The sequence below is a fragment of the Saccostrea cucullata genome, unplaced genomic scaffold (genome assembly GCF_032062105.1).
Source record: "Saccostrea cucullata isolate Sc308-1 unplaced genomic scaffold, CSIRO_AGI_Scuc_v1 ctg1291, whole genome shotgun sequence".
Lineage (NCBI taxonomy): Eukaryota > Metazoa > Mollusca > Bivalvia > Ostreida > Ostreidae > Saccostrea > Saccostrea cuccullata.
Window position 1 is genome coordinate 16,418 of NW_026921741.1, and position 27,983 is coordinate 44,400.

The 27,983-nt window shown below is 35.5% G+C and overlaps 4 protein-coding genes and 1 long non-coding RNA gene across 5 annotated transcripts; 1 reads left to right on the plus strand and 4 right to left on the minus strand.

The window, feature by feature from the left end:
* Nucleotides 1-1,774: 1,774 nt before the first annotated feature.
* Nucleotides 1,775-25,838, minus strand: LOC134260671 (uncharacterized). Its single transcript, XM_062743221.1, has 2 exons — nucleotides 25,801-25,838; nucleotides 1,775-2,508 (listed from the first exon to the last, which is right to left on the minus strand). The coding sequence occupies exon 2, from the start codon at nucleotides 2,354-2,356 to the stop codon at nucleotides 1,775-1,777; it is 582 nt and encodes a 193-aa protein (XP_062599205.1). The 5' UTR covers nucleotides 2,357-2,508; nucleotides 25,801-25,838.
* On the minus strand, nucleotides 6,550-7,721 carry LOC134260673 (uncharacterized). The gene is made up of 3 exons (XM_062743222.1): nucleotides 7,290-7,721; nucleotides 7,033-7,143; nucleotides 6,550-6,897 (listed from the first exon to the last, which is right to left on the minus strand). The coding sequence occupies exons 1-3, from the start codon at nucleotides 7,719-7,721 to the stop codon at nucleotides 6,550-6,552; spliced, it is 891 nt and encodes a 296-aa protein (XP_062599206.1).
* LOC134260667 (uncharacterized) lies at nucleotides 8,735-22,974 on the plus strand. Its single transcript, XM_062743218.1, has 4 exons — nucleotides 8,735-8,867; nucleotides 9,244-9,524; nucleotides 17,953-18,038; nucleotides 22,635-22,974. Exons 2-4 carry the CDS (start codon nucleotides 9,248-9,250, stop codon nucleotides 22,647-22,649), a joined length of 378 nt encoding a protein of 125 aa, XP_062599202.1. The 5' UTR covers nucleotides 8,735-8,867; nucleotides 9,244-9,247; the 3' UTR covers nucleotides 22,650-22,974.
* LOC134260668 (uncharacterized) lies at nucleotides 20,818-21,450 on the minus strand. Its single transcript, XR_009990601.1, has 2 exons — nucleotides 21,361-21,450; nucleotides 20,818-21,086 (listed from the first exon to the last, which is right to left on the minus strand). It is a non-coding gene; the product is annotated as an uncharacterized LOC134260668 (long non-coding RNA).
* Nucleotides 25,007-27,975, minus strand: LOC134260674 (uncharacterized). Its single transcript, XM_062743223.1, has 2 exons — nucleotides 27,930-27,975; nucleotides 25,007-26,696 (listed from the first exon to the last, which is right to left on the minus strand). The coding sequence occupies exon 2, from the start codon at nucleotides 26,678-26,680 to the stop codon at nucleotides 25,007-25,009; it is 1,674 nt and encodes a 557-aa protein (XP_062599207.1). The 5' UTR covers nucleotides 26,681-26,696; nucleotides 27,930-27,975.
* Between the last annotated feature and the right edge of the window lie 8 nt (nucleotides 27,976-27,983).

Consider the following 27,983-nt stretch of genomic DNA (forward strand, 5'->3'; position numbering starts at 1 on the left):
CTGGTTGTTAAAGCGCCTAATCCATTACCTTAGGAATTTCAAACGAACACTAAGCAAAAAGTGTTTCAAACATATGTATTATACAGAAAAGTTACAACAGTTCAGTTGATTTTGGATTCAGTGGGTTCCCGATACTACTGACGTGTATTTCCTCTCTCAAGATGTGAATTCAGAAGCTGAGTGGTCGTATCAAAGGCTTGGTATTTAAAAGTAAAGAATTTTTGTTGAAATGAAGTAAACTTGACTCTGAATAAATGTAATTCACACTTAACATAACACATTGCACATAACCATAAAAGACCCGTGCATGTTGTAGCGTAACACGGCAGGAAAAGTGACTGATTTACTCAACTGCATTCGTTAAAATAGCTTTGAAGACTCGAGGCCCAATACAGGATAATATAAAAGAGGTCCCCTACTGGATAACTAATTATTATGCAAATCAAACTTATGTACATGCATACAAATGTAATACAAGCAATGTTTTATGAAAAATAATTCTCGTACATAATTCTCTTAATATTTTTGAAAATGTACAAAACTTTTTTTTTCAAATTCTTATAGATATGGAACAGAAACAAATATCAATTGGAAACTTTCTTTCAAATCACATCCATCTTGGACAGCTGTATACTTAAACACAATGTTTCTCTCAATAGTTTCTAACCGTCAGTCGCGGAATGCACAATTTGCACGAGACAGTAGGAAACATTTTTCACATGATTGGAAAACTGAATTTCATTGGAGTTCTTCTGTTTTATAACGAATAATAGTTTTAAAAAATCACAATTTAAAATGTAAACTTTTTAATTGGACCATGATTCTAGACAGTTATTGAATATTGAGTACGAACCAGTAAAGTGTTAGTCTCGTAGAGATTATTTTTTCTTACAGACAAATGCATGAGCTGCTAACATTTATACAAATAAATAGATGACCACACTTAAGCTTTATTTAAATATTTAATGAAGCTATGGCATTTTACAAATTCCCTGGGATATTTTAGTTTGATATTAAACTTTGATCATGTATCGTTATCAAAAATAGTTGTCAAATCATATGAAATAATCAGTTACAATATGAATTTTTTGTAAGAAGAAATGACTTTTTGTATTCATTTCAAAATTAATTTATATACATCCCCTTAAACATTGCGTCCCCCTTCAGTAGAAATAATTTCTGCTTAAACATGTATTCAAGTACCATACGATGATAGTCAATAAATACACATAATTCATATAAGCATGTATGAGATTACTGTAAAGGTATTACATTTGGCTGTGTATTCTTTTTAGCGGCTTTGTCGGAACGCAGCAACCACTAAATCAAATACAAAGCTAAACGTCTTGCACCTATACACATAAAGAAGAAAATGAAGAAATGCGCTAAATCAAATCTAAGCTAACTTTTTCAAAAGTCAATTAGCGCCAAATATCGTACACGCTAAATAAAATACATTTACAGCATACAATTTCAAATCTAATTTAACTTGTTAATTGCTGAATTAACATTACGAAATTTAAAGATTGATAAATTCTGGACATACATGTATTTTTCATAAAACATTGCTTGTCTTACAACAAGTGTTTAACAATTATAATTCATTGAGGGTTAAAGAGGATTTTTGATTAAAATTAAGTATATAAAAGGATTTCACTGCAGATATTTGATTTTCTTCACTTGAATTCAGCAACGAACAGATTTGTATCTGTACACAGTCCCCAGGGAAAACTCAGCCCATAGTCTATGAAACGGAGAAACTGTCCATCCTGGTCTATGATGTGGACACAGTGATTGTTAATATAAGTTGTAAGGATGTGACTCTGACTGTCTGTGGTGATTCCCCGTGGCTTAATTTTTTTTTCTTTGGAGCACGAGTTTGTCCAGTGTACCTGAATCTCAGTTTCCCGGCTTGAGTGACCACCACTACTGCTTTAGCTCCACAGTCAGACACACAGATATCCAGGTTCCTGTTCTCAGTTACGTACCAGTATTTATCAAATATGAATAAAATCGTTGCTGAAGAATAAAGTGGTTTACCTTGATCATCAAACAGAATGGTTTGTTTCTTTGAGGACCCGAAGTAACGAACAACTTTTGTTTGTATCTTATCTTTACTGTGCATGATAACCAGGAGGTCACCGGAAGAGGTACTACAGACACCTTGAGGTTCCCAGTTCTGTAGTCTGATCACCTCTTCTATTTTCTCATCCTTCACCACGTTCACTGTTTTAACTTTGCAATCTGTATAAATTAAATCTCTCTTTTCTATCACTGCTATGTCCTCTGGCCTGTTCCCTGACTTGGTTGTGATTGATTTGAGTAGTGATCCCTGATTGTTACTGTAGAGTTTCATTGTGTTGTTATTTCCTCTCGTCCAGATTTCTTCAACACTCGGACAGATAACACTGAAAAGTTGTCTATGCTCAGTATTTATTGTGGTGACAGTCTCTGGTTCATCAAGCAGCTGTTTGACTGGAGGAGAGGATCCAGCTTTTGGTGATTTCTGTGTTGTCTTCATGCTGTAGCCATTTTTCTCTAAAGTGAAAGAAGTTGATGATAAGGTTCCAAATATTCTACCAAGTTCGCCTTCATTAATTCTGACTGGAGTGAATTTAGATGAGGACAGTATAATTTTTTCAGGAAAATTTCAATGTCTCTCTACATTGACTTTAATACAAAACATCTTTGAAATTTTAGGAGAATCTTCAGCAACATCACTTGAACTGATTTCATCTTCGATGTCGGACAATTTCTTGCTTATTTCATCCATATGTTTCTGTAGAGTTTGTAACTGTGTGTTTTTCATCTCATCAACTTCAGCTTTAAGTTTCATGACAAGTTTGTCAATTTCTCTGTGCCAGTTCTCTCCATGTTTTATAATGACAGTTGAGAGATCTTCGTATTCTTTTTCTAACTGACACATTCTGTTTTGTACATCAGAAGCAATGTCCTGGTATGTTGGATAAATTATATCTTTCAATTCCATTTTTTCTTTGATAATCTTTTCTTTTTTTTCATCCAGAATTTGCCAGATTTCTGATAATTTATGACCAAGCTGTTGATCAGATACAATACACTTAGCACAAACAGGAATGTCACACTGATTACAGTACATTGTACAATGTTCTTTGTTATTATGAGATGTACATTCAGGGTAAAGGGGAGTGGATTTTCTATCATTGAAGTCAACAATTTTATGAGGTTTTGAGAGATCAGCAGAAACATGTTCTCCTATACAAGCCTTACACAGGTTAACAAGACAAGTATCACAGTGCATCTGTGCCAGAGCGGTCTCACACAGGTCACATCGCAACACGTCCTGGGCACTGGTACGGGGGTCCATAATTTTAAACTTAAGACTCTGAAATATAGAAGTAAATGTGAATGACGATGCCAAAAAAATTTACTGTAAATCGCCTCTTTTAAAAGAATGAGAATATTAAAAAAGCGAGATCTTTGAAATGCTTCCTGTAAAGAGTTTGGATTCTGTGAAAAAGGCTATTAAACAGTGATTTTGAGCCAAAACTGTTCATTAAACGTTAGACATTTTAGGTGATTCTGTTTAATTGAAAGTCAGATATCATTAATTTTGAGTTGATTTCTATCTAAAAATATATTCATTATTGTTATTATTCGATACGCAAAAGCTTGCTCTAAGTAAGAACAATTTCTTAAACGAGGTAAATTATTGACAAACAAGTTGATGAAACAAGAAGCAGAAGTCCATTATTTATATACTGAATTGACAATGGATTTTCCCAATATTTCCCGATCATGACAAAGAGAACGTGGCGGGTGTGACCGGTCGGCAGGGGGTGCTCACTTCTCCATGGCACCTGATCCCTACTTTGATTTTTTGGAGGTCTGTGTTTGCTCTGCTTCTATTTTGTATTCTTTTATGGACTTTTGAGTTTGAATACTGTTCGTCATTTGCTGTTTTATTTATTACCATTATGCAATATTTTTAGAAACCAAATTTAATTTGTCTAAAAGTTGACTGTTTTCATTTTTTTGTGAATTTTTAACATGAAAGTACACGAAAAAATATTTACCCTATTCTTAACCAAATTCTTCTTATTTAATTCATATTTAAGATAAAAAATTCAATGGGCATAACTTTATCTTTTATCAAATCTTTTAAAAAAATTACCTGATATGAAAGAGTAATGGCACAATCCTTCATTTAACCTCTTTCGATAACTTACTGATCGTCTCTATGTAGTTCGAGTGAAATCAATCAAGTGATCTATATACCCGTGTTATTTACCTGATGTCAGGTGTTTATAATTCCTGGTTTATCTGTACCGGGAACTTAAATTCCATGAGTCACTCTTTGATTATATATCCCTCTAAGTTTTATATACATGTACATTGTTTTTGTTGGTTGCAAAGGACAAATAATGCTAATTAATGATGTTGCACAGATTTCATACAGTAAATTTTACTTTGGATTAGTGAAGGTCCATCGGGGGGGTCAATAAATTTATACTATACCTATAGTCTTGTTTTCTAGTGTAAAGTCAAATATTGTAAAGTCACTTAACATTTCACTCTGTGACCAAGCTTTGAAAAATCATTGATCTAAGGGTCTTATTGGAATCATATAATATAAGTTAGCTTATCAAAATATACTATAAATAATGACAAATGTATTTTTTATTTAAATTCAAGCATCACAATGAAGCTTATAAATTATCCCAAGTTTCTAATTTCAATTTATCACACAGAATACTCAACAAACTACGCAGGGTTTCCCTATATCAACTTTATAATGTAAAATAAAAATGTATAATATATCTATTTTTAAATGTTGAATAATGGAAATACATAAGGCATTCACATTTATTTCAAAAGTCCTCAGCTGAAAGAATACATGTATATCATATATATAAAATATAATAAGAGCTGGAAGTTCATATCAGACACTTTCCCCATTCAGTTGTAAATATTGAGAAATTAACATGCTTAACTTTCAAAGAGTTATCAAGAAGAAAAAAGTTTGAAATGTAAATGTATAGGTACTGATGTACACCAAATTGTTAAATTCATGTCCTTTATGCTTTAGTCACATTTCCTGGCCACGTGGCCGTAGACCGAAGCTAATTGGTGGTAATCCATGGTGTGAGGCAGAGCGATGTCCCAATATCGGTCCACATCGGCCTAGTAGTCCTTAAAGTATCAGTCATATTATCCTGCGATGGGGTTTACGATGGGCAACCAATGTGTTTTTGTTAAAAATGGCGTTGTTGCCGGTCGGACTTACAAAGGCCTTGATGTAAAGGTAAGCTTGAACACAGTACTGAAATGTAAAATTAAACCTGTGAGATTATTTTTAAATCGATAAGATGTATCCATAAAAGAATTAAAGCATATATGTTAAGAATATCCATAATATTCCCAAGTTATGCTTGTGTTCATGTCCATTGAAGAAAAGGAGGAACATTTTTAAATAAAAAATTACACTGTATTCTTAAAAGCCACCCTCTAATTAACATTAAGACTCTAAGTAGTATAATTAAAATGCAAACATCACTAAGTTAGATTTTATTGCCAGTTTTTTTTTTGTTTTTAGGTAGGAATAGGCCTATTTGTAATTTAAATTCTCATATAGAAACATGGAAGAACATTTCTAATTTTTCCTTTCTTTTACAAGAATAATTGGTTATTTATTTTTTAAAACCAATTTTTAAAGAATATTTAAGAATTTGAGATGTAAAATATATGCACATTATGCAGTAAAAGGTCTCATTAAAACATGCTCAAATTAGTCCTCGTGTGAACAGTTTTGATAACTTTGTCTCATCATCAATTATTGAAGAATGATTGCAATGTGACTTGGGTGATTATTGTATTATTTGCTTACATGTAGCACACACTGTGCACTAAATAAAATGTCAGTGACAGCACCACAATATATCCAAGACACTTGATGTACCCTAATCGAATTTTTAAGTTTCGGTACTGTTCTACAAAGAACTTAATTTTTTCATAGGTAAGTCTTCAATTCTTTTGCTTGGTACTATCATAGAAATGGTATGAAATGAAAACAAAAAAAAAAAATATGTCGGAAATAAAAAAAAATGTCAGAAATGAAAACTAAAAAATATCGGAAATCAAAAGTTGATAATTACAAAAAATTCCGCAACTGAGAGGCAGCCTGAGAAAGACCGTTCCTCATAATAACAACTGTTTTATTTCTTACAGTAGCTCATTTAACTACGTCTGATTTTTAATTACATTTGCATCAAATCAAAATCACAACATTAATTGTCACTCGCGTGGCGCAGTTACTAGAAATCGTTTGCCCTAGAGATTCAAAGTACATTACACACATTAAGAATGCGCAGTAAATTATGTTGTTAAAGTAATTTCTTTGTATTTCGTACCATGACACTTTAAAAAGTAATCAAAAGTAAAAATAAAAAGTATCATCATAAACTTGTGGGTTTTTCCATTTCAGACAAATGCAAATGAATAAAGAATACATGTAAATATGTGAATACACTCAAACTTCATAAGAGATTTTTTTTTATATGACATTATGGATTAAGTTGGTGTGTGATTTCTTCGGAGATATTTTATTTTCTTCATTTGTCTGTTTCCATGTTTAGCAACAAACAGATAATCATGTCTATCTGTACACAGTCCTCTGGGGTACATCAATCCATCGTCAATGTAACGGAGGAACTGTCCATCCTGGTCTATGATGTGGACACAGTGATTGTTATTATCAGCTGTAAGGATGTGACTCTGACTGTCTGTGGTGATTCCATGTGGATAGAATAATACAGATAAAGTATGTCCAGTGTATCTTAATCTCAGTTTCCCGGCCTGATTGACCACCACTACTGCTCTAACTCCACAATCAGACAGACAAACATCCAGGTATTTGTTCTCAGTTATTTAAAATGAAAATAAATTTCTGGATGATGAATAAATTGGTTTACCTTTATCTTCAAAATGAATGGTTTGTTTCTCCATGGAGCCAGAGTAACGGACAACTTTTGTTTGTTTGTAATCATCACTGACCATGATAATCAGGAGGTCACCTAAAGAGGTACAACATACACCATCAGGTTTCCAGTTCTGTAGTCGGATCACTTCTTTTATCTTCTTGTTTTTTTTACAATATTCACAGTTCTGTCATTGTGGTCAGTATAAATTAAATCTCCACTTTCTGTAGCTGCTATATCAGTAGGTAGGTTCCCCGACTTTGTCTTGATTGACTTGAGAAGTGATCCCTGATTGATGCGTTAGAGTTTCATTGCGTTGTTATCCCCACTTGCCAATATTTCTTCATCACTTAGACAGGCCACACTGTAAAATACTCCATACCCAGTGCCTATGGTGGTGACAGTCTGAGGTTCATCCAGCAGGTGCTTTAATGGAGGGGAGGATCCAGCTTCTGGTGATTTCTGTGTTGTCTTCATGCTGTAGCCATGTTTATTTGAAGTCAGAGAACTTGGTGATAAAGTTCCAAACATGTTACCAAGTTCTCCTTCAATAATTCTACCTGAAGTGAATTTTGGCGAAGTTGTCAGAATTTTTTGTGGAAGATTTCTATAACTATCTACATTGATTGTATTATCAAACATTTTTGAAATGTTATTGGATTCCTTAGCAACATCAATTGAACTGATTTTATCCTTGATGTAAGAAATTTTCTTGTTAATTTCATCCAGATGTTTTTGTAGAGTTTGTAACTGTGTGTTTTTCATTATATCAACTTCAGCTTTAAGTTTCTTGACAAGTTTGTCAATTTCTCTGTGCCAATCCTCTCCATGTTTAGTTATGACTGTTGAGAGATCTCCATATTCCTTTTGTAACTGACTCATTTTGTTTTGTACATCAGAGGCAATGTTCTGGTAGGTTGGATAAATTATTTCGTTCAATTCAGTCCGTTCTTTGATAAAGTTCTCCCTTTTCTCATTCACAATTTCTAAAAATTCTGATATTTTATTACCTAGATGTTGGTCAGTCGCAATTCACTTTGGACATACAGGAATGTCACATTGACTACAGTACATTGTACATTGTTGTTTGTTATGAGATGTACATCCAGGGAACAGTAAAGAACAATTTTTATCTTTGAAGTCAACAATTGTGTGAAGTTTTAAGAAATTAGCAGAAAAGTGTTTTCCTACACAAGCTGTACACAGGTTGACAAGACATGTATCACAGTGCATCTGTACCACAGCTGTCTCACACAGGTCACATCGCATCAGATCTTGGGCACTGGTACCGGGGTCCATGATTGAACTTGGGGTTCTAAAGTAAAGAGTTAAAGAATATACAGTACCGAAAGTTTTCAAACTATATAAAGAAAATATGTCATTATCAATCTGAAATACTGTAGATCACTAATTTTTGGCGACACCTTATTTTCGCGAGATTGTCATTGACTCTTTATAAGCGAGGCAAAATTTTCACGAATTCTGGTTATTGCTATATATATTCTTATGGAATACTATTATACGCGAAATTTTATTTTCGCGAGGACACTGTCTCGCGTAATTACGCGAAAATAAAAAGTCATTTACAGTAATACAACAATTAAAAAGTATTTATACAGCGCCAAGTAAATAATCCTTTTCACATTAAATTTGATATACATAGATACCTGGATCAACTACGTATAGACTATTGAATATTTGCATTTACTGCTATGTGCGGTAAATGTCAGTTATCGAAGAAGAATAGTCTAAGCGCGATAACTCCATCTGCCCGCAAACAAATTTCCAAAATAACACAAGGTCGCATAATGCGCTTGCGCACACATCCTTTCCGCTTCATCGATTTCGATCAATTGAGACGCAAGAAAAATCAGCTCCAAGTTTTCGACCAAATTAGAGGATTACTGTAGCGTACAGGTATCGTTCCATAGGTCATCGGTTTATATTAAACACTTAACGAAGCATGGGAAGCGAATTGGGCGTTTCCCATGCCTCAGCACTTCAGATGTCAGCGGATTTTGCTGGATCGATAATCAACATCACCATCAATTAATGGCGGCTTTTCAAAAGCTTAAACTCCTATTACGTATACTTTGTTAATTCATAGCCAGTTAACTGTTTAATCATTCACAGTCTCAAGCAACTCATTTAAAAAGAAAAAAGAAAAGAAAAATAATAATAAATAATAATTAATATTATGATTAAAATATTAAATAATAATTAATTAATTAACTGATAATTAAAATGATTCTGTTAATCAGAAGTTACACAGTTGTTTGTTTTGTAGAAAGATGCTTCGCGCAAAAAGGGCATCCAAATCGCCTTATGCCAGGCCGGGCCGTGCACAAGCTGCCGCCAAGAAGGCCAAACCCTCCACTGGCTCCAAACCTACAAGTACTGTGACTCAACCGGTCCAGGTCACTTCTGCTGCAAGCACCGTGACTCAAGCAATCCAGGTGACTCCTGCGGCCATCCCTCCAGCCTTATCAAACCAGCCTACAACGTCATCAGTTATAGACATTCCTGGCCCCTCAGAAATGGAGGCATCACCAACAGCGTTTTCTGCAGGTACACCTAGTACTAATACAATGTCTAATTCAAATGCGTCAACACCAAATTCACTAAATAGCATCTCAGACGCATTGGGTGTGCATGTATCAGATAGCCTTCGTCAAAATATTTCTGATAATGTTTTCATCCATCTTCATAAACTATTACCACTCAAACCAAACGATGAGCCCCAGCAACAGCTCGCATTCGTTGCTGGTGAGTTAGTGTTAAAGGCTAAGCATAAGGAAATCAAAATTACTTCAATCGAAACATGGACAAATGCATTTCTCATATTCAGTAGCATCTACCTAACAAAGTACCCTGAACACATTCAGTCAATTCTGAAATACATTAACATCATCCGCACTGCTGCACAGCGTTCATCAAACCTAAACTGGCTCAATTATGACATACAGTTCAGACTAAAGCGCGCTAGAAACCATACTCTTGACTGGGGGTCTGTCGACACTGAATTGTGGCTTCTGTATGTGACACACGGCCAAAGCCCTCTCTCGCAGCAAGCACCAAATTTTACATCTAAATCTCCAAAATGCTTCGACTTCAATTACAAAGGCACATGTGGCAGATCATACTGCACATATCAACACAACTGCATTAAATGCTCCAATAATCACCCACTCATAAATTGCCGCTGGCAAAACAATCAGGCATATCGCCCAGAGTACTTTCGTTCATCCCAAGCCGAACATCCCCGCCAGCCCCCAAGCAGATTTCAGGGTAGAGGGCTCCCTCCAAACAACCCAAGGCCTCTTGGACTTGGCCCCAACTCCAGTCAACGTTAACAATCTAAAATCAATGCTAAAAGACTATCCCTTGCAACACATTGCTCATGAATTAATCAATGGTTTTCAATATGGTTTCAACATTTGCTATTCGGGTATACGGGAATTCCAAAAATCTAAAAATATGAAATCGGCACAAACAAATCCACAGCAGCTGCAAGAAAAAATTGATCAAGAGGTAAAATTAGGTAGAATAGCTGGGCCATTCAAGAACATCCCTATGTCAAATATCAAGTGCAGCCCAATAGGCATTGTTCCCAAAAAGCAATGGGGGTGGCGTATGATTTGTAACTTATCTGCACCTGAGGGAAATAGCGTTAATGACTTTATAGACCCAGATCTATGCACCGTTCATTATACATCATTCGACTCGACAGTAAGAATGATAAAACAAATAGGCAAGGGAGCTTTGATAGGCAAAAAAGACATTTCTAATGCATTCAGACTACTTCCTATTCGCCCCGAAGACTTCTCCTTGCTTGGTTTTCATTTTAACAATTATTATTTCGATAAATGCCTCCCATTCGGTTGCTCCATAGCATGCGCCACATTCGAAAAATTTGCTACGGCCCTCCATTGGATTGTACAAGATCGAGCCAATATTGACACCCCAGTCCACTACCTTGATGATTTTCTTTTTGCAGGCCCTGCAAACACTCTTGTGTGCAAAAACCTCATGCAAACATTTGACACAACTTGCGAAACACTAGGTGTTCCTCTGTCAGAGGAAAAAAACCGAAGGTCCTACAACATGCCTAACATTTCTAGGCTTGGGGATTAATACGATCACCCAAACTATATTTGTCCCTAAAGATAAAGTTGATGCCCTTAAAGCCCAACTACAAAATGTTGCCTCACGTCGCAAAATTACTCTTAAAGAAATGCAATCGTTAGTCGGATCTTTGGCATTTATTTCCAAGGCAATACCTGCAGGGAGAGCCTTTTGTAGGCGATTTTATGACAGCCTGTCACAGGGATACAAACAACACCATTATATCACTATATCAAGGGCACTTCGCGAAGACGTAGATATATGGCTAGAGTTCGTTCCTGTCTGACTTTAATGGCACAACGGTATTCCAAGATATTTACTGGTCAGATGGGGACACTATTCACATATCCTCAGATAGCTCTGGATCACTCGGGTGTGGGGTCATATTCGGTACACATTGGTCCTGTCTGCAGTGGCCCTCAGAATGGTCACAACACGATCGTAGAGACCTGACTTATCTGGAGTTAGTCCCCGTCGCTCTTGCAATTTACATATGGGGCCACAAACTCCAAGGCAAAAAAATAATCTTGCATATAGATAACATGGCTGTTGTCGAGATAATCAATCAAAAAACATCAAAGTCACCTAGAGTTATGTCCCTTCTCAGGCCCTTCCTGTACAAAATATTAAAATACAATATCCAAGTCCGCTGCGAACATATACCAGGTCATTCTAATTCTATTGCTGATGCCATATCTCGTTTTCAGTGGCAAAAGTTCAGGAAGCTGGCCCCCCACGCAGACTTCTATCCCTGCCAAGTTCCTTGGGTATTCTGGAACCATTTGAGCAGGAAGTAGAACAGCTACTCACAGCATCAGTCTCTCGTAACACTCAAGAAATATACCAGAAAGGTCTTGACTCGTTTGCATAATTTAGAAAAAATTTTAACTTAACGGAACTGTGGCCCCCTCCCATAGACCAATTAATAAACTATATCGCTTACCTTTCGTCAAAGGGGACATCATACTCTACAGCCAAAACCTACCTAACAGGCTTGAGCTTCAACATAAAACTTGGTAATTTCCCAGACTCATGTCAATTTTTCATAATCAAAAAAATGCTCAGTGGCTTTAAACAACTCAAACATAGGAAAGATTCAAGAAGTCCGATAACATTTCCCCTATTAGTCAAGATAATAGACTCATTGCAACACGTTTGCCGCAGTTACTATGAAAAATTACTCTTCTCTTCTGCATATGGCCTTGCATTCTTCGCTTTACTTAGAGTCGGGGAGATAACTACCACTAGGGCAAACACCTGTAGTTCCCCATTGTCAATAGAAAATGTATCAATATCTCAATCATGCATTCGGATCACATTAGGTAAAACAAAAACAGATCAACATGGCAAGGGCACAACAATGCAAATTAGTAGCACAAAACAAAATCAGGTCCTATTCCAAAACATACTAGAATTCATGACCCATAGACCATCACAAACTCAAACATCACAGTTCTTATGCCACATGGACGGCTCACCCTTGACCTACTATCAATTCAATCAAATACTAAAGAAAGCTCTATCATTCCTCAAGCTTGATATATCAACATTCAAATCCCATTCATTTCGCATAGGGGCTGCAACTTCATTATATATGCAAGGTATTCCAGAGCAAGAAATTAAAACCATGGGTAGATGGAAATCCAAAGCTTTTAAGTCTTATGTTCGCCCAAGTAATGTAGTCTTGTAGATAGTCAGTCTTACTAACTGTAAGCTAAGTTTGTAGGAACTCGCTGTAAGGTATGGATTGTTGGATCTTCCATTATCAGACGAGCCGAAGATTACTGCACACGTTCATCAATTGGCCAAAACTTGTCTTTGGAGCACCTTAAGATAGATGTAACCTGGTCTGGATCTGGGGGGCTCAAATGGGAGCAACTTGATCAACACATTAACAGTTTGTTAAGTCGTCATAAGGAAATCATGCCTCGAGTACTAATAGTTCACTGTGGTGGCAACAGTATTGGCCTTCAGTCCCTTAAAAAATTACAAATAGCCATGAAGTCATTATTAGCCTCTCTTCATAAAAAATTACCTAACACTCTTCTTGTATGGTCAAATATACTTCCTCGCAAATACTGGCGTTACATGATTTCAAGCGAAGCTGCAGAGAAAGCTAGAAAAAGAATTAATAATTCCATCGGTTGCTTTGTTGTGCAGAAGTTAAATGGGGCCCTCATACGTCATCCAGATATAAAAATTGATCAGCCCAAATTATTCCTCGATTGTGTACATTTATCAGATCTTGGAAATTCTATATTTACAACTACAATTCAAACGACATTGTCAAAGTTCATGACTTCCAGTCAAAAAGTTTTCCCTATGCTCCCCTAAAACACAGTATCTGTGCATGGCTTATAAAAGAACCCCACACACCATCCCATAATCCTATTCCCCATAGTAGCCACAATTGTATCGAATTGAATTGCATCCCTTATCCCCTATAATAATCCTCCCCCCCCCCCCAAAAAAAAAATCATGTTTGATGATGCATTGTTGTGTTGTACTGTATTGACTATTGTTGTTACCCTGCATATTGTTTTGAATTGCTTTGTGAATCATTGCGTTGCATAAGACATAATGTCTTGCTTGCCAAATTGTCCGCCACTTGTTGGCGGATGGATTGCTGTCTTGATGTTCACGTACAGGAATCCACTTGGCAGAATTTTGCAACAAGCCATCGCTGGCAACTTCTGTTTACCCTCCAGGGTTGTCAGCACCATATGGCTCCTCGTTTCTGCAAATCGTATGCGCCAAATGCCAGATTGAGGATCGGCGCTTACTCATTGACACTTGCAATAATACTTGATCATTGTCCATTGTTTTCATAGCATTGTTTCATTATGTAATGACCCTATATAAAACAAAATTAAAGCCATGACAGATACTGCCATTCTGAATTGCTTATTCTTTCGAGATAATTGCATTTACTGCTATGTGCGGTAAATGCCAGTTATCGAAGAAGGATAGTCTAAGCGCGATTACTCCATCTTCCAAATTTCCAAAATAACACAAGGTCGCATAATGCGCTTGCGCACACATCCTTTCCGCTTCATCTATTTCGATCACCCACCCACCCTCACCATTAATTAAATTCATATTCTTTATCAAATTTGCATAATTTTTCACCAATCACCCCTAAAACCTGGTTACATAAACATAACTGATATATGCGCGGATATACATTCATATAGTCTTTCTATATTAGGCATTGCTAGGGCACATAAATCTTGTACATTCAAGTTTTATTAGTTTTCTTCTGTGTTTCTGCTGTTATCATTTCTGATTCCAGAGCAATATCGCCCTTCGTCATGGCTTTAGAGACCCTTCCAGGCTGCAATCCATGCCGGCGCACTACAGAATTTTGCAACAAGCCATCGCTGGCAACTTCTGTTTACCCTCCAGGGTTGTCAGCACCATATGGCTCCTCGTTTCTGCAAATCGTATGCGCCAAATGCCAAATCGAGGATCGGCGCTTACTCATTGACACCTGCAATAATACTTGATCATTGTCCATTGTTTTCATAGCATTGTTTCATTATGTAATGACCCTATATTAAACAAAATTAAAGCCATGACAGATACTGCCATTCTGAATTGCTTATTCTTTCGAGATAAATGGTGTCAAAGGTAATATGTTTGTAATATTACCAAGTTTGTTGCCACTTCCAAAGGGAATACATTAATATTACATTAGCTGTTGCTTTCTGTTCATAATGTTGTAATGAGGTTCGAACATGTTCTGATTTAATTATGTAACAGCTGGATAAAATCAATTAACTTGTTCGCTGGACAACAACTGTACATCTTACATCGAAAAATATTGAAGATCACGCCAGACAATGGTTAAAGCATAAAAAAGATGGCCTGGACACATTGTTGGAATGGATAGAATGTAACAGATCATGCTTAAATCTCGCATTAAGCGACTTAGGGGAATATTGTAAAACACCTAACCTTCAGTGTTCATTAATTCAGAAAATGAAAAAAACTTAATTAAATAGAATACACGATCAGTATGACTGGTCCCTGTAGACAAAAGTGGAAACAAGATTGTTTTTGTTTGTCAGTTCATTATTTTAATTGTATTTTAGAGGATTAATTAATACCCAAAGCTCTCTTTCTATGGGAGATGATGGGCCTTCAACACAAACTTTAGATATATCGACGACGTATTGTCAATTAACAATGGTTATATTTCCATTCTAATGTCGATACGATATATTCCGGTGCGTTTAAGTAAAAAAAACCCACAGAGTCTGGCAAATCTGTTTTGTATTTAGATATATTACTTGCAAAAGGCGTTTATGGTAATCTAACAAACAAGCTTCATGACAAAAGGGGTGAATAAAATTTGTCAATTGCCAGCTTCCCTTACTTAGAGAGCAATACACCTTAATCACCTGCTTATTGAGTTTATATCTCATTTGATTCGATACGCAAGAGCATGCTCTAAATGTGATCAGTTTTTTAAGCGAGGGAAGTTATTGACAAACAAGTTGCTGAAACAAGGATATCAACAGTCTCGTTTAAAGTCGTTATTTTGAAAGTTCCCTGTCGATACAATGACCCTGTGAGTAAATACTATTTATTAAAATGTAAAAATGCTGACTGACGGTTTCATACTAATTATTAGGCAACTATATATACACTGAATTATCGACAGATTTTCACGTCATTTCCCGATCATGACAAGGAACACACGAGTACGGTGGGCGTGACAAGTCCTCAAGGGATGCTCACTCCTCCATGGCACCCGATCCCATCTCTGTTATTCTAGGTCCGTCTTTGCTTTGTTTTTATTTTGTATTTTGTATTGTTTATGGACATTTTAGCCTCAATACTTTTTGTTGTCTGATATATTTCATAATAGAAAAGAATATATAGTTTCTGGAAATAAACAACTAAAAGATGTCGTCTTACATACCGGTAATGTCACATGTATTAGACTGTTTGAGGTGAATAAACCTGCACCTAAAATTTCCAGCTGATAGTTTCTGACATAATGAGGTATGAGTTACCCACAGTACTAGTCCTAGAACACCATTTTATTACTTACATGCATATGTAACTCATTTCATTATTATAAGTTTTCTTATACATGTAATTAGATAATAGACTGATGTTAAATATGTTTTAAATGAAAATAAAGCAACGGTATAAAAAATATTTATATCTTTCTTTGAAAAAAATAATGCACGTAGTTGAGTGTAACATTGAAATTTCCCCCCCCCCCAAAAAAAAAAAGGGGGGCTGATTTTTTTCAATGTTACACTCAAGTACATGCAGTATTTTTTTTTTTTTTTTTTTACATTATACTAAATATTTTAATAGTGAACCATACGTGCATAATTCTGCGCATTCACTATAATGTAGTTTATGGAATAACACCCGCAGTCTAGCAATATTGACTGTTGCTATGCTGGAAGACGTGACTTCATTATTCAGAGGGTAAATGTGTTTTTAAACAAATGTTAATTGACGATAATTATTACCTGATTTCAGACAGTAATTACGTCCCCAGCCAATAAGCTACTGATCCTCTCTACGAAATCAGAAAGCACATGATTATCACCCCCGTGTTGTGTACCTGTTATCAGATGTTTATTCTTCTTTGTTAGCCTATTTTGGGGGTAAAGTCTCGTGATTCATTTATTGATAAATTATGTATCTCTTCTAAGTTTAATATATAATTTTTGATTAATTGCAAAAGATTAATTCTTTATAAATATTCTGTTCATTAGCAGCTTCCAGTAAGTAGTATGTACAAACTACCTTGCTAGATAGACTCTGTTTTTACCATGTTTAGTGTTCGTAACCAAATACATGCATGAAACTAGGTCTGCTGAAACCCTTCATAATTCAGAAAATATTAGAATAAAGAAATTGTTTTATTACAAACATGTTTAAAATTATTTTTAAGATTTTATGACAGAGAAAAAGGAAGTGTAATAAGGATATAGAGATAACGAATGGTATTCAACATCAAGTCCAAACACGGACCTCTGAAACATCAGAGGTGGGATCAAGTGCCATGGTGGAGGAGGAGGAGGAGGAGTGAGCATCCCCTGCTGACCGGTCACACCCGCCGTGTGCTCGTTGGCATGATAAGGAAATAACGTGTAAATCCGTCGTCAATTCAGTCTATAAACAATGGACTAATAATTAGTATGAAAAACGTTAGTCAGCATTTGACTCAATGATAAATTGTATTAGCTGACAAGGTCATTGTATGGACCATAGAACTTACGAAATGATGACTTTAAACGAGACTGTTGATATTCTAATTTCATCAACTTGCTTAACTTGTCAATAATTTACCTTGTTTTAGTAATTGTTCATACGTAGAGCATGCTCTTGCGTATCGATTCAAATGAGATATACACTCAAAACTGATATATGATTTAGAAGATCTAAGGAAATACCTTCTAAGGTTTGCTGAGTGACCTGTTCTTATTATTCTCAAGTAAGCTATAAACCCTATTGTGGCCAAACTTGCCTGTATGATACATCTTGGGATTTTCCCCCTCACCATCAGGAATACTTCAGATACTAGACCTGAGCTAAGTTAGGTCCATTTCAATTAACTATAAATCCTACCTGTACCAAACTTGCAAAGATGACACATCTATTGATGCACATTGCCATACTAACGATTTGATGTTAGGTAAATGATATTCCTTAAAGTGAGCTTCGTTATTTTTGATTTTCTATGTACTCTTACTTATAATTTAGCAAATTAATTAAAAATATATTATACGATGCTGTCCATGTTTTGAAATATAATTTATTTTATATTTATCATTCTTCATAGGTCCAAGATATCAAGATTTCACTGTAAATTGAGTAAATTATTCATTTATTTTAACAGGAACTACAGTGTCCCTAAGAGCAATGAAAACAGTGTCTGTAAATGTGATGAGATCAAGTGTGTCCATGACGCTGTCTTTGTGGTTGGTCAGTTCTTTGTGTTTTTTTAAAATTCATAATGAAATGTTTTCCCTTGTAATTATGCTGTTCATGCAGGATAAGTTCTACATTATATCTTGCAGAGCAGGGTATTTGGTTATAAATGTATACATATCACCTTGTCTATGTATCTGTCAATGCAATCATTTACAAGCAATCACTGGACACTTGGAAGCTCTTACTTGATGACCTATATATGAGTATGTTTTAACGCTCATTTGACAGTTTTATTAAGAACAATAGCAAAAAGATCTGTGTCCAGTTCATAAATTCGTAATGAAGACACTTGGATAACTAAAGAGTGCATCTCAACCCTATATTAAAGTTGTGGCAAGGGAAAGAAGATATTTATATTTAAACCTTATATATGGACCTCATGATTTTTTTTATGGTTACATATGGAATCTCTTGATGGAAAAATGCTTATAAAATAAAGGTGACTTTGACCTTGGTTTGAAATTATTTTGATGAAGGATATGGAGATAATCAAACTTAACTCAATATGAGTTAAGTTGTTTTATAGAAATGAGTAGATCAACTTTTGTAAAATAGCTAAAGAGGCATAACTCTTGCAACATTTAAACATCACTGACTTTTGACACTACCCTTTACAATTATTGAGCTTTGACACCATCCCCAGTCAATACCAGTATATATTCTAAGTGCGCGCCAATTGCAAATTCTTTCTGGAAATTCTTCTCAACAAAATTCAACGCATAAATTCTCAATTGTTGAAGGACAATTGGTCATCGAACCAAAAACCAAAACAACCAAAATCATTACAATGCAAAGTTTGGTTGATGCTGTTTTAATATTCGCTAGTATATACCTAGCTAGGCATCCTTCTGATATTCAGGTCTTATTAAAATATATACACACAGTGCGCCTAGGCTACAGCCGAAACACAAATGCTAATTGGCTCGAATACGACAGACAGTTCCGTTTTAAAATGTCCAAAAATACATCACTTTCTTTTGGCTCAGTCGACGCAGAGTTGTGGTTAATAAACATGCAGGCCCAACCTAGCCTCAATGCCCCACAACCAAAAGCGTCACTTAAATGCTTTGATTACAATCTCAAAGGCTCATGCTCCAAATCACAGTGTTTTTATCAGCATGCATGCATGCACTGTAATAAGACCCATCCACGTATACACTGCTGGGCCTACCAGTCTACACTTACTCAATCTTCAAGGCCTAATACCAACTACCAACAGTCTAACACTAGATTAAACCTAACTCGCCCAACCGCAGGACAGCAAAATTATGCCCAACAATCTAATTCGAATTTTCGTCCCTATCGCCCAAGGCAATACCAGTCACCAACATCAAGATTCAACACACCTAGGTTCTACTCCAATTAAGCTCACAGTACTACAGAAATACCTAGCTTTCTACCCTCAAGTTCAAGATGCCCAATTGTTACTCAATGGTTTTACATCTGGTTTTTATCTGAATTATGCAAGCCCTAGAGACCATTTACAACCAAAAAACATGAAGTCTGCTAAGGAACATGTGCAGGAATTATTGTCAATTATTAAAAAAGAAATAAGCTTAGGTCGCATGGCAGGCCCTTTCACTAGCCCCCCTCCCCCCTTCTCCAACCTTAGGTGCAACCCGGTCGGAGTGTTACCTAAAAAACGATGGTGGAGGTTGATTTCAAACCTGTCAGCACCAATCGGTAATAGTATCAATGAACAAATTGACCCAATTTTATGTTTAGTCTCCTACAGTTCCTTCGACCAGGCAATTTCCATGATTCAAAAAAATGGGAAAGGGGCATTACTCTGTAAGATGGATTTGTCCAGTGCATTTAGACTTTTACCAATCCACCCTACATTTTTTCCTTGTTAGGTATGAGTATTCAAGACAAATATTATTTTGATATGTGCCTGCCATTTGGTTGCTCCATAGGTTGTTCAACAATCGAAAAATTCTCATCATTCCTGCACTGGCTGGTAGCACAAAAAGCCCAAAATCAAAACATTATTCATTACCTAGATGATTACTTATTTGCCGGGAGTCAAAATACTCCACAATGTTCTCAACTCGCCAAAACATTTAAGTTAACCTGTGGTGAACTAGGTGTCCCAAAAATGATTAAAAAAACGAGGGTCCCTATACAAGATTGAGTTTCCTAGGTTTAGGGATTGACACAGTAGAACAGGTAATCTTTATTCCTGACAACAAGGTTATAGAACTACAGTATAAGCTTACCTCACTCCTTTCATCTAAAAAAGTAACACTCAAGGAAATGGAATCACTCTGTGGGTCCCTAAACTTTTTTGCAAAAGCCATCCCAGGCAGCAGAGCATTTAATCGCAGGTTTTACGATACAACAATTGGCATTAAGAAATATTACTTTTTGATAAAGGTTACCCAAGCTGTTAAGGTGAACGCTAAACTTTGGCTAACATTTCTTAAAGACTACAATGGGCGCTCTCCATTCCCTGAACTATCCTGGTCAAGTAACGAGTCCCTTAACCTTTTCTCCAATAGTTGCGGTTCCTACGGTGGAGGTGCAATTTTTCAGAATCACTGGGCAGTTATTTCCTGGCCAGAATCATGGGGCCCAGATATTCGAAGAGATATCACCTTTTTAGAACTAGTACCGATTCTGTTGGCTATTTGGGTTTGGGCGGATTATTTTGCAGGAAAGAAATTATTGATAAATACCGACAACTTTGCATTGGTTTGTATTCTTAATTCCCAAAAAAGCAAGTCTCAAAGGGTCATGACACTTTTAAGGCCATTGATATTGCTATGCATTAGGCATAACATTCAGATTAAAACTATCCATGTTCCAGGTTATCAAAACTCTATCGCGGATTCAATTTCTCGATTTCAGTGGGAAAGATTCAGAACCTTGGCTCCTCAGGCAGACAAGATTCCAGTCAGTATACCTCCGGCATTGACAACTCTCTTAAACGACATGTAGAAAGTTTACTCGAAGCAGCAGTATCTAAAAATACATATCAGAAGGGCATTAACTCTTTCGAAACCTTCCGCTCTAAATATAATTTTGTCTTGGCTTGGCCTCCACCAGTCCATCAGATTATTAACTACATTGCATACCTCCATACAAACCAGATATCCCATGCCACAGCAAGGTGTTACTTAAGTGGTATCAGTTACAAAATCCAGTTAGAGGGGGGTTTGGACAACACTAAAGCCTTTATAGTTAAGAAAATGTTGGAAGGTTTCCGAAGGCTAAATCCAGCAAAAGACCTTCGATTCCCAATTTCCATACAAATGTTACATCAAATGGTATCAATTCTATCAAGAGTTTGTTTAAACACCTATGAAGCCACAATGTTTTCAACTGCATTTTATTTAGCATTTTTTGCACTGCTGCGTATTAGTGAATTTACTTTCACCAGTAACTTTACTCCAGTACTATCTTTCCAAGAAAAAAATTTCTTTGTTTATCAAAGGTTCAAAAACTGATCAATATCATAGGGGTACCACATTACAAATTACATACAGTCCTCAAAGTGCATCTTTATTCAAATATGCGCACAATTTTTTGTCAGTCCGACCCCAAGTACAAGTCCATTTTTCTGCCATATCAACGCTAAACCTCTCACCAAATATCAGTTCACATCACTCCTACACAAAGCAGTGAAATTCATTGGTTTAGACACATCTATATTCAAATCACACTCATTCAGAATAGGTGGGGCTACTCATTTGTATTCACAAGGTGTTTCTGATGAGGATATTAAGTCCAAAGGTAGATGGAGGTCTAATGCATTCAATTCTTACATTAGATTATAATGGTTATCATCATGCCTGTAACATACCGTATTCTAACTGAATACCAAGTTTGCAGGTCAAACTACTGTTTGGATTATTGGATCATCTATAGTCCATCATGCCTCCCTTTATGCTGACAAGCAATTTGGAAACACACACCTAGATCTTCAACAGCATAACATAACAGTATTTTGGTCCGGTAATAGTGGTATGGTATGGAATGATGATGTAGAGCCCACAGATAATCATCTAATTGATCAGAAGGGACATCCTGATTTTGTACTGATATACTGTGGAGGCAATAGTATAGGCACTATGCCATTGCGTAGGCTTCAAAAATTTATGAAATTAACTTTTGTTAAATTGCAAGTCCTTCTACCAAACACACGTTTCATATGGTCCCAGATGCTCCCAAGAACTAACTATAGACACATGCTATCCAACATTGCTGCTGAGAAAGCCCGAGTAAGAACTAACAAATCCCTAGCTCCATTCATAGTGGCACGAAACGGTGCATACATAAAATACCCAGATCTACAGCAATGTACATCAAAGTTATATCGTGATGATGGAACTCATTTGTCCAATACCGCTCAGGTTATATTTTTGAACACTATTCGACAAGGATTACTCCATATCATACATACTAACGCCAGTATTTATCCTCCACCTCCCTCTGTGTAAATACAGTCTCCCTGTCATGGCTCTGGGGCAAAATTTTGTCCGCTTGTGGTGGATGTCTTCATGTATTATATTAATCTATTTATCATACATGAAGACATAAGGCCGAATTTTGCTTAAGTCTGCCACTGATTCTGTTTTCTTCCAGGTCTGTGGCCAGTAATTGGGCTTATTTTAATTGACATTTTTATGGAATACATTGAGTGATTGAAAACATTGATGAACTGATTGATTGTCATATTGACTGATTGAAAAACTCATTGATTGAAAATGTTCATTGATATGTTGTTTCTTGTGTTGTTTGATTGAAGTATTGATTTTTCGAAATATTGACTGATTGATAATTTTATGGAGTGTTGATTTTACATCATAACTAACCAAACTCGATGTAGATCACACATATAACATAATGCAACAATATAGTGATTTGATATAGTGTTTGTCAAATTTTATTCCAACATGCATTATTAAATAAAGCCATGACAAAGACTGCCAATACTGTGTTGTTGATCTATTCTATTGAAATAACACATATTTTTCAATCTTAAAGTCCATAAAACAATACAAATTAGGAGCAGAGCAAAAACGGACCTCCGAAACATCAGAGTTGGGATCAGGTGACATGGTGAAATGAGCATCCCCTGCTGATCAATCAACTGAGATATATATACTCCGTATGCAGGAGATGAAGGTATATTGCTGCATAAGTAAGGGAAGCTGAGGCTTGAAAAGTTAAATCCATCATGTTTATCATAGAGCTTGATTGTTAGATTACCATTAACGTCTTTTCAAGTAAAATATCCAAATATGAAATAGATGTGTATTTATGTATAATTCCAATCTTCATTTTATCTATTGATTTCCTGTGTTTTGATTGGACGAGAACACGTTCCAGAAAATTTTTACACATCGATAAATTCTTTCAATCAGAACTACTTTCTTGATGACACTACTAGGTTATCGTATAAACAATGAAAGCAGTTATTTCTGGGTCTGTTCTGGCTAAATAATGAATACAAGAAACTTTAAATTTAATTAGGGCTTAAACAAAACTGGCAACATACTAGACTGCCTAACTGATGGACGCCGTGAAAATGTTTATGTCACTGTCCGATCACGAGTGTGAATTTTAAAAATCGCTGTCTCAACGTTCATACGTAGAAAATAAGCTCAGTCTGTATCGTTTTGACAGGGAAAAGAAACGTACCTCAAACTCTTGCCCTATTAGCATCAAATTCATATTTACTTTCTATATTGTTCCTCAATATTTGAATAAACAAGTGCAAATTGAAGGCGTCGTCGGTCTGCAACTTTCGCTATGAGAGTTGTTGTTTATGTCAACATGGCCATGGTCAAAGACGAACTATTCTGAAGTAAACTCGTAATTACGATATTTGTTGACTTAAACAACATTCGATTAGTTGTTATAAGTTTATTTATCGATTGTTTTGACAATTTAAGTTGAACTCTATCGAAATTCATCTCGATTACGTTCCTTTACGGTAAAATGTATTCCTACGCCGTCCAGAAATAACGGATTGTATGGAGGCCTCAAAGAGAAATAATTCAAATATTTTTAAAAATTCGATATTGGAATTATAAGAATTAAACGTTCTTTTTGAAAAATTTATCGATGTGTAAACTCTTGACATTTTACTCACAAACTTAACATAAAAGTGCTTCGCACTTTTATTTAGTTTGTGAGTAAAATGTCAAGAGTTTACACATCGATAAATTTTTCAAAAAGAACGTTTAATCCTATAATATTTTGTGCCCTCTTCATCACATATTTATATGTTGATAGATTTTTTGAGATCAATCATTGTTCGTTATCTTCACCTTTTACAGAAAGACTAGAGATAACAGGTTTGTAACAGTCGTTTAACAAAGAAATATCTTTTGAAATTCTTATAAAACTTTCATCCTTCTACAATCATTTGACTATATAATAAGAAATAAATATGAATGATTATAGTAATCAAATGTAGAAAAACGTTTACAAATGGAATTTTTTTTAGTTTTCATCTCCCTCTTCACAGAAGCGCCTTTAATGCTGATTGTGTACGTGAAGTATCAACAGCTATGGTGTACATCTGAAACATTTCTCGCCAAAACTTCGCTGTTTCTTACATGCAAATATATTTGTATAGATGCTTAACCTCATGTGCAAGATATTGTTTTCCTTCATTACATATTAAGTCATTAAAAATAATGTTTGTGTAGAAATGGACAAGGCCAAATGCAATTAAACTAAGCAAATACGCAAAATTTTGAAAGGCTTACCGCGTATATGAATTCATATATTTGCATGATGAATGCACTAGATTAGTTTATACAAAAATGAAAAGATTGATAACTTCTTCACATACTAGAATGTTTAATTAACATGAATAAAACATTGCTGGTTTTACAATACTAGTAAACAAGTGTATCCATAATAATTTAATATGGGGATAGAGAGTTTTTTTTTTATTAAAAAGATGATTATATAATTTATGTATATTTAGTAGAAGTGGGATTTTATTTCAGATATTTGATTTTCTTCACTTGGCGGATTTGAATTTCAGCTACAAACAGATTGTCATTTACATCTGTACACAGTCCCCAGGGTAGACTCAGTCCACAGTCTAAGTAACGGAGGAACTGTCCATCCCGCTCTATGATGTGAACACAGTCATTATTACGATCAGCTATAAGGATGTGACTCTGACTGTCTGTGGTGATTCCTCTTGGATCGAATGGTTTGTTCTTTGTAGCAGGAGTAAGTCCTGTGTACTTGAATCTCAGTTTCCCGGCCTGATTGACCACCACTACTGCTTTAACGCCCCAGTCAGACACACAGATATCCAGGTTCCTGTTCTCAGTTACGTACCAAAATTTATCACCTATAAATAGATCAATTGGTAATGAATAAAGTGGTTTACCTTTATCATCAAACTGAATGGTTTGTTTCTCTGTGGAGCCGGAGAAGCAGACAACTTTTGTTTCTTTAAAATCATCACTGTACATGATAACCAGGAGGTCACCAGAGGAGGTACTACAGACACCGTGAGGTTTCCAATTCAGTAGTCTGATCACCTCCTCTATCTTCTCATTCTTCACAATGTTCACAGTTCCATCATTACTGTCAATATAAACTAGATCTCCACTTTTTGTCACAGCTATGTCAGATAGTAGATTCCCGGACTTGGTTCTGATTGACTTGAGTTTTGTTCCCTGATTGATGCTGTAGAGATTTACGGTTCTGTCAATTCCACTTGTCCAGATTTTTTCATCATTCAGACAGACCACATTGTAAAGACTTGTATACCTAGTGTCTATGCTGGTGACAGTTTTTGGTTCATCAAGCAGCTGTTTGAGTGGAGTAGAGAATCCAGCTTCATGTTTATCTAAAGAATGAGAACTTGATGATAAAGTTCCAAACATTTTACGAAGTTCTCCTCCAATAATTCTGCTGGGAGTGAATTTGGGCAAAGATGGCAGTATTCTTTGTGGAAGATTTCTAAATCTATCTACTTTGGTTGTAATACAAAACAGTTCTGAAATGTTATTAGAATCCCTAGCTAGATAAATGGAATCAATTTCATCCTTGATGTCAGACATTGTCTTGTTTATTTCATCCAGATGTTTCTGTAGAGTTTGAAACTGTGTGTTTTTCATGACATCAACTTCAGCTTTCAGTTTCTTGACAAGATTGTCAATTTCTCTGTGCCAGTCCTCTCCATGTTTTGTTATGGCTGTTGAGAGATCGCCATATTCCTTTTCTAACTGACTCATTCTGTTTTGTACATCAGAAGCAATGTCCTGGTAGGTGGGATAAATTATTTCATTTAGTTCAGTTTGTTCTTTGGTAATATTTTCTTTTTTCTCATCGACAACTTGCAAGATTTCTGATACCTTATGACCTAGATGTTGATCAGATGCAATGCACTTAGGACAAACAGGTATGTCACATTGATTACAGTACATTGTACATTGTTGTTTGTTATGAAATTTACATCCAGGGTATAAAGGAGTGGATCTTCTGTCCTTGAAATCAACAATGGTGTGAGGTTTTGAGAGATCAGCAGAGAAGTGTGTTCCTACACAAGCTGTACACAGGTTGACAAGACATGTATCACAGTGCATCTGTGCCACAGCGGTCTCACACAGGTTACATCGCATCACGTCCTGGGCACTGGTACGGAGGTCCATGATTGAAATTGTGACTCTGAAATATAAGGTTAAAAGTATACAGTACTTATAGTTGATTAAAGTACCAGCCTGGTAGTTGAAAAAAAAAATGACAGTCATAGTAATTTTAGCCAATTTAGCAATTAATTGATGAATTAAATATATATTCTGTCCATTGATACTAAAGTGATCACTTTTTACGGGTAAGTCTCAAAAATACTCGCAAATACTTTCAAAATAGATTCATTCAATAGTTCATTTTTCTAATCAAACTATTTTGGATTTCAACAAGGACTGGGTGTATTACAACTGTAATTAACATGATGGCATATACAAAAGTTACAGAAATTTAATATACTATATTAAAGTGGCTGTCACTTTAGGAAAAAGATTCATCATTATGACGTTTTTGTCATTTTCCATTGCTTGCAGTCAATCTCCAGCTAATGATCTAGATGTAGTACATGTTCAGAATCATGTACCGGTAATACCGAAGTTTATACGTTACTCAATTTGTTTGCACACACCGTGCAGTTATGAGACTTTCAAAAAATAATGATTTATTGCTTAAATATCAAAAACTCTCTTCCTTAACTGCAAGTGTGATCTATATTTAAAAACCTATATATTATCCTGTGTGTAAGCTACATTTAATGGAAGAGCCAACGTAACAATTTTTGGTCAATGTGAGCGTGGTTTTTAATTTTCACTTATGACTGCACTTCGTTGACGCTCAACGATTGTGACGTCAAACTAAAACGCATGCCTTAACCTTTTGGCACCCTGTCCGTGTTATGGTGTTTGAATGCAACATATTTCCAAATACTTTATATTATGCAGAAAACACATGCAATGTAAATATACATGTATCATACATGATGTATGTATGTTTGTCTTATGTGGAACAGACTATAGTACCTTTAACTTGTAATTAGAGTATTGTATAAAGTAAATTACTTCATTTATAACAAAAGAAAAGAACAAGTGACTAGGTCGTTGAATAACTTCTTTGAAAGAGTTCAACTTCTGCAAAAAGCCTATAAGTAATGATTATAACCTAAAAACTATACAAAATAGATTTATGTTTTTGTATTTTTTTTAAAAAATACATGCACTGTGAATTTAAAAAGGAAGTACAAAGTGTAAAAAAAAAATCCCCCCCTTTTCTTGAGAAGTTCTGCTGATTTGAAGTATTTTTTAAGATGAAAATATTTATTCCTAATATACTATGAATTTTAGTTAATCTGTTTTTAAATCCATAAATTATTACCTGAGTTTAGACGGTAAATGGCGTTCTCTGTCAATAACTCACTGATCCTCTCTA

Excerpts from the sequence above, each read along its gene's own strand:
- LOC134260671 (XM_062743221.1), bottom strand. The coding sequence starts at position 2,356 with ATGAAACTCTACAGTAACAATCAGGGATCACTACTCAAATCAATCACA.
- LOC134260673 (XM_062743222.1), bottom strand. The coding sequence starts at position 7,721 with ATGAAAAACACACAGTTACAAACTCTACAAAAACATCTGGATGAAATT. Across the intron at positions 7,144-7,289 it reads TAAGTGATGAAGAAATATTG|AACTGTGAATATTGTAAAAA; the intron begins GCAAGTGGGGAT and ends CCACAATGACAG. Across the intron at positions 6,898-7,032 it reads GTGACCTCCTGATTATCATG|AACAAATACCTGGATGTTTG; the intron begins GTCAGTGATGAT and ends TAAATAACTGAG.
- LOC134260667 (XM_062743218.1), top strand. The coding sequence starts at position 9,248 with ATGCTTCGCGCAAAAAGGGCATCCAAATCGCCTTATGCCAGGCCGGGC. Across the intron at positions 9,525-17,952 it reads ACCAACAGCGTTTTCTGCAG|GAACTACAGTGTCCCTAAGA; the intron begins GTACACCTAGTA and ends TTATTTTAACAG.
- LOC134260674 (XM_062743223.1), bottom strand. The coding sequence starts at position 26,680 with ATGGACCTCCGTACCAGTGCCCAGGACGTGATGCGATGTAACCTGTGT.